Here is a 6,291-nt window from a genome sequence, read left to right as displayed (position 1 = left end):
TTTCAGGCTGGGGTCTCTCTCCCTCCGCCCCCAGCCTAGCCCCCGGGACTCAGAAAGACCCCTGGTTTGCCCCCATTCTCTGGCGCAGTCCGGCTCTCTCTCCGACCCCGCCCTTGGTTCTCAGCGACTCCTCACCGCACACTGTGCCCACCCGCACCCACGTGAACGTACCCCACGCCCCATCTCCATATTTTTCTCTCCACCCCTCACTCCAGCCCCTCTGATGTGCATGAGGTTTTTCCTAGCTCGTCCTCAGCCCCTCGCTGCTTGTGCCAGATGCATCCAGAACTGGGTCAGGGCGAGCGGAGGCATCTTTGTAGCTTTCTCAGACTTCCCCTTTGGACCCCTCTGCCAAGTTGGTTTAAAGCCTGGGGCTGCCATGACTTGACAGCTGCAGGAAGTCCTTTTGATAGCCCCCATTTCCCCTCTGGGCCTGGCCCCAGAACCTGTATGTGGTAGCAGTCACTGTTTCAGATCCCTACATGAGGTCACATACATTCCAAATTACCATTTGCCAGTGCCAACCTAGGTTGACCAGTTAAGACCGAGGGAAAATGAAGACCAAAGAATGCTGTGGCAAGATGGGTGGCTGCGAACCAAAGGGTTGAGAGGTGACAAGACATTTCACCCATTTCCAGTCTGTACTGTGTGAATTTTTAACTTTTCACACGTTCATTTTTTGGTTCCCAACTTAAAGGCGCGGATCATGGCATACATTGTGTATCCCAGAGGTACTAGCCAGTTACCTTGCTTGTAACCAAGCTGGGGTTCTGTAAGCATTTGCTGATTTCGTCTGTTCTCTCCTGCCTGGCCCCTTGAATGGATCTCAGATTAATGGAAACCTGTTTTACCTTAACTTTAAAGAGATTCCAAAATGATTGCTTATAAAGGATTGAAAAAAAAAACACCCTAAATCTTCCTTGTTGAAGAATAAGCCAGTTTTCTTCTTGGTCCTTTTACTGTAAAGATGAATAGGATTAAAGCTGCTCAGAGCCAGTCCTGGCGGTGCCAAGGTGCCTGTGAGCGCAGAGCTGGGGTGTGTGAGATTACAGCTGGCAGACGCTCTGGCCCTGAGCTCAGGGCACTGCCAACTAAACAGGTTTTCTTAGAACTAGCCATGTGTTTCAGGGGCAACGGAGAAGTCAGATTGTCCACCTCGAGCAAATATTTAAGTCACAGCTTTGACTTTGCCTTCCTTTTTTTGGAACATTGTATTTTAATGTGGGTGAAAGTTTATAGAGCAAATTAGTTTCCCATTCAACAATGTCTACACATTTGGTTTGACATTAGTGGTAGTCCCTCCAGTGTAACTGCACTCTCGCAGCTTTCTCCCTGATCTGTTTCCATTCACACCCATCTTTCCTGCCTTCTGAACTTTGTTTTGGGGCAAACGCTGCCCTTTTGGTCTCCTGTGGTTGTTCGTTCTGAGTTGCACGTTCCTCCTGGGTGTATTGTTCACTTTCTGGGCCTGTTTATTGTTTGCAAGATGCTCTCTGGGAGTGGGTTCAGTTCCAGGTTGAAAAGTGTCTCAGGGCCATGGTCTTGGGGGTTCCACCAGTCTCTATCAGACCAGTAAGTTTGGTCTTTTTGATGGTTTTGGATTTTGTTCTTCATTTTGCTCCCACTTTCTAGGCCCTTCTGCTGTGCTCCCTGTCAGAGCAGTTGGTAGTGGTAGCTGGGGACCATCCAGTTCTTCTGGCCTCAGGCTTACGGAGGCCGTGGTCCTCCCTTTATAACAAATGTCCTACAGAAGAATGTTAGTAATTGTCCAGTTTTAGAAGTTCAGACCAGTTCAAAGAGTTTACAGATACCTGAGACGTACCTGAGATGATCTGAAAGTACAAAGTATACATAGCTTTCCTGTCAATTGTTTGTGATAAGCAAACATCTATTAGAACGTGCCCTCTCACTAAACACTTGATGGAATGAATTGTCTTGGGGCATTGACAGCCAAGTTGGAAGCCTGCTCTGACTTGATGCAAAGCTCCTGAACTCTCCACAATGATATTTTGGTGTCTGGTTGGCAGGATGAGACAGGGGCCTATCTGATTGACAGAGATCCCACCTACTTTGGCCCTATCCTAAACTACCTCCGACATGGGAAACTCATCATTAATAAGGAGTTGGCAGAAGAAGGTAAGAACGATATTTGAATGGGGCATTTTCAACATTCGGGGAGAATCTCGGGTGCGTTTTAAAATTTGATTGAGCTGATGTACAGGTGTAGTAAGAGTTCATGAGAGTGAGCAGGAAGCCTCCCCCCACCCGTCCTCGCCTGGAGTGTTTTGTCTGAGGGCACCCGTTGCTCTCCGTACGGCCTGCCTCGTGAGCAGGAGAGCAGGCGGCTCTGCTCTGTGGAGAGCGTCCAGGTCGTCAGAATCCCTTTCTACGTTTATTTACGTGCTGGCCGTGAATACCCGTCACCTGTAGCAACAACACAGTCTGACATTCAGTTATTTATATTTTCAACTGTAGTTTGAACTCGCAGCCTCGGAGAAAAAATGAAGACCTGGCCTCGTTTCTTTCAAGGCTCTGGTCTCATGCCTCCCTGCACATTTTTGCACCTGACCTAGTTTATCCTCCAGTTCATTGTCAGGTACATGTCGTCACTTCATGTTTTCGGTTTATAGGGCATCTGGACTGGAAGTGGGTCTCACCAGCAGCATTGTTTGAAGACTGGGACCTGCCCTGAGCCGAGCGCCACTGCCTCCGAGGCAGGAAGCCACAGTGGCCGTGCAGCCACTACCAAGTGGTGTCTCAGCCAGTGGAAAGTGGGGGTCTCCTTTTTTAATGCCCTTTTTTCTTGACACTTCATGATGGAAATTTTTACATACTTAAAAAAGTAGAGGGAATTGTACAGTAAATCCCATGCACCCACCATCTCACCATCAGCTTCAGTAATTACTAACTCACAGGCAATCATATTTCTTGAAAAGAGGAATCTTAAGCATCTTTTTCTAATGCCTTTAAAAAAATTATTTGAAATAATTTTAAACTTAGAGAAAATGGCCAGAATAGGACAAAGAGCTCCTTTTACCCAGATTCACCAGTTTTTGTTTTTTTCTGCCCCATTTGTGTTCTCGCTCATTCTTGTCTCCCCCTTTGTCCCCTGCTCCCGCTCACAGAGACGTTATTTCTCAGCTCTTTGAGACTAGATTGTGGCTTGGCTACCCCTTCTCCCCTGCTACTTTAGTGTGTATCTGCCAAGATATGTTCTTACATACTCACAGAACTGTTATCCAATTTAGGAAACGGATACTGATAAACACTTTGATCTACAGTTCACATCTCAGTTTTGTCCAGTCTTTTTCTTGGTATGTGGTCACACATCATGTGGAGTTGTTCTGTCGAAGGCCTTTTGCTGCTGCTCACAATGGGGTTCTCCATGACTGTCTCTGACAGTGCTCCAGTAATGAGTACCTGGTTAAATCTGGCCCACAGCCCTCCATCCAGGTCTCTTTAGGCCAAAATTTGGGTAAAATTGCAAATTCAGGAGATGTCCAATGTGACTAGCTCTAGGAACTAAGTGACATATGGGAATGGTGTCCTGCAGCTAGGGGCAGGTGCAGGGCGGAAACGGTGGGGGTGAGACAGAGTGACCAAGCAGGCCTTGTGCTTATGTCACGTGTTGGGAGAAAAGTAACAGGCACACCCTGAACAGCACAAAAATGTTCGTTAAGGTGACGGGGGAGCCTAGACTTTGTTCTGAAAAATGCCGTCCTTCTCAGGCACGTCAAGCCCAGGATCTTGTTGCTGTAATTAGTGCTCGTTTCTCGGGTGAGCTCACACATCTCTAACCACACTCACCGTCTGGTCCTTGTTCCAGGTGTGTTGGAAGAAGCGGAGTTTTACAACATTGCGTCCCTGGTGCGACTGGTTAAGGAAAGAATACGGGACAATGAGAACAGAACTTCACAAGTAATATGGTTTGAATTTCTTAAGGGGAAGGTGTCTCTCCAGTGTCTGTCTTTGTCCCCGTGTGTGGGTGTGATTGCAAAAGGCTAACATGCTGCTTGGCGAGAGCCCTGCCTCAGAGCTGGAGGTCTGTGTGGACCGCGGTCCGTCTGTCGTGTACACAGGGCACACTTAGCCACACACAGCAGACTCAATCCTGACAACTGTTCAGAATGAGGAACTAGAGAAGAAAGAACGAAGGTGGGGAAAAGCCTCATGTCCCTTTAGAAGAATCAGGAGATTGTCACGGGCCACCATACGGCAGCAGGAGCAGCCCAGGGCACTTTGGGTACAAACCCTGTTCTCTCTGACAGCGTCTGTGTCCCTTGACATGAAAGCCAGACAAGCTCTCCCCCTAGCCTTTGGCCACTCTTCGCTAGGATGAGCCTTTACGTGGACCACATTGTGTGCAGCTGCCATGAGCCAGGGGAGCGGGAGTCTCAGAGACTTCAGAAGCTGCTTTTAAATCCTTCTTCCAAGGAAAAAATACGCAGCTTCTGTTTGTATTATGAAGTCTCGATTTTCATATAGTAACAGAAGTGAAACCCAAACTAGCCCCTAGTTTGAGTAGAAAAGACACTTAGCTTAGTTGCCCATTGTTGATGTCGGAGTACCTTCAGCAGCTTGTTGGGCTCTCAGGATTCTGTGACTAAAGGAGAACGTCCTTAACGTCTTAAGAAGCTTAAGATCTAGCACGAAGGACAGACAGGCCCTTTTGTGTATTTAGGCTGTAACTTAAGAACGTTTGACTGCACACGGTTTCACAGGACAACCCAGGGAATTGGCTGAATGATATGCTAGTGTTTCTGTTCTATCTCCTAGTTTGTTGTGTCATGCCTGAGTCTTAAAAGCTTGTAAGCAGCCATCCAAGGCTCAACAATTGGTTTCTATTTGCCTGGAGCAACAGAGAAAGGAATCAGGAGGAGGAGGAGGATGTGGAATGTGTGGCTAATTGCCTCCAGGAACAACTGCCTCCTTTGCCACAAGACCCAGAAAAATGGGATGGTGCCCACTACCATTACTGAACATTTTGATCAAAGAGTCCTGATTACAACAGGGCAAAAAGAGAACAGAACTTCAAATTCTCATGGAATCCAGACTGTCTGGAGCCATGGAGGCTGAATGAACTCCTGAAACTATTGCCCTGGGATAGTGTTTAAACTGTAAACCAAAAATACTCCCTCAAATGTTCTTAAAACCAAAAAGTAGCTGAGCTTAACTAGGTAAGCATTAGGCTCTTTTGAGATCTAGCTACATGGGATTAAATTGGCAGCAACTTGAAAGATTAGATAGGAACCTTAGGGGACAGGGAGTTTATGTTAATGGGGGAGGAACAGCTCAGAAAAGGAGGGTGAGGATGGCCACACAACTGGCAGACTCATCAGTGCCACTGAGTGGGACACAGAGAAACCGTTGGATCGCTGTATGCTCTGTGCATATTCTCAACAACAACAGAATACAGAATGAAGAAAAAGAACATAGGACCGCAGAGTTGCAGTTCCCGAGGGCAGAGCTGTGCTCTCCGGGGGCCATCTGTCTTGTAGCACAAGTTGCCTCTTACCCCATGAGAGACTGGTGGCGGATGCTTTCTTTAGGTCTAATCGGGAGCAATGTGGAATTTTCCTTTGATGAAGAAAAAGGCAGTACTTTGTTTTAAAAATAAAAAACAGTGCCTTGCTCTCTCTGGCTATCGAGGTTTTCTGGCTGTCAGTGGAATTACCTCGGTACATAGCTGACACCTGTGATAAAAAATGAACTCTCTCATCCACTTTTTCTCTAGCAACGAGCAAAGGTAGATAGAAGAGTTCACTTATTTTGTCCTCTTCCCGTTCTCTTGCAGCTAGCCGGTGGTGATCCAAGCCAAGTGTGTGGGCGGTTAGTGGATTCTCACATGACATGTCATCTAGTGCCATCTCTTTTTCCCATCTTAGGTTTATACGGCATCTGTCATCATTAGGTACTTGATAGCTTAGACGTTCTGGAAATCTAGCTTTACTCCCAACATTCGACGTTACAGAATAACTTGATGGCTGAGTATAAGTGTGAGGGTACCTTGAATCGCCTGATTTGAAACCATTCACATCGTAGTACCTGAACGTTCTGTTTTCTGCCGTAAGCCAGTTCCTAGAGAGCATTGTGAGATTTCTTTTTGATGACAGCAATTAATCTCCAGATTTTGAAACTTGTGGATTTAAACCCAGTTGGAAGCTTTTTTTTTGTTCTAGGACTGTCAGGCCCTTTTTGATGTTAGTTGATCTTTCCATCTGTCCTTTTTTGTTTAGTGAAACCCTGAGAAGTGGACTTGATGGTGTTCAAAGACTCCCTCGTGTTTTTTTT

At 46.6% G+C, this 6,291-nt stretch overlaps 1 protein-coding gene across 1 annotated transcript in view; it reads left to right on the top strand.

The window, feature by feature from the left end:
• The window catches only part of KCTD2 (potassium channel tetramerization domain containing 2), a 12,606-nt gene that overhangs the window by 1,071 nt on the left and 5,244 nt on the right, over positions 1-6,291 (top strand). Inside the window, exons 2-3 of the mRNA XM_007959871.1 lie at positions 2,028-2,136; positions 3,827-3,918. Of these exons, the coding sequence (XP_007958062.1) occupies positions 2,028-2,136; positions 3,827-3,918 (201 nt within the window). The remainder of the gene's footprint in view (positions 1-2,027; positions 2,137-3,826; positions 3,919-6,291) is intronic.

This window comes from Orycteropus afer, unplaced genomic scaffold (genome assembly GCF_000298275.1).
Source record: "Orycteropus afer afer isolate SDZICR_OR568_19922 unplaced genomic scaffold, OryAfe1.0 scaffold00018, whole genome shotgun sequence".
NCBI classification, from domain to species: Eukaryota; Metazoa; Chordata; class Mammalia; order Tubulidentata; family Orycteropodidae; genus Orycteropus; species Orycteropus afer.
Note: the sequence above shows the minus strand (reverse complement) of the source record. Positions and strands in the feature narration are given on the sequence as shown.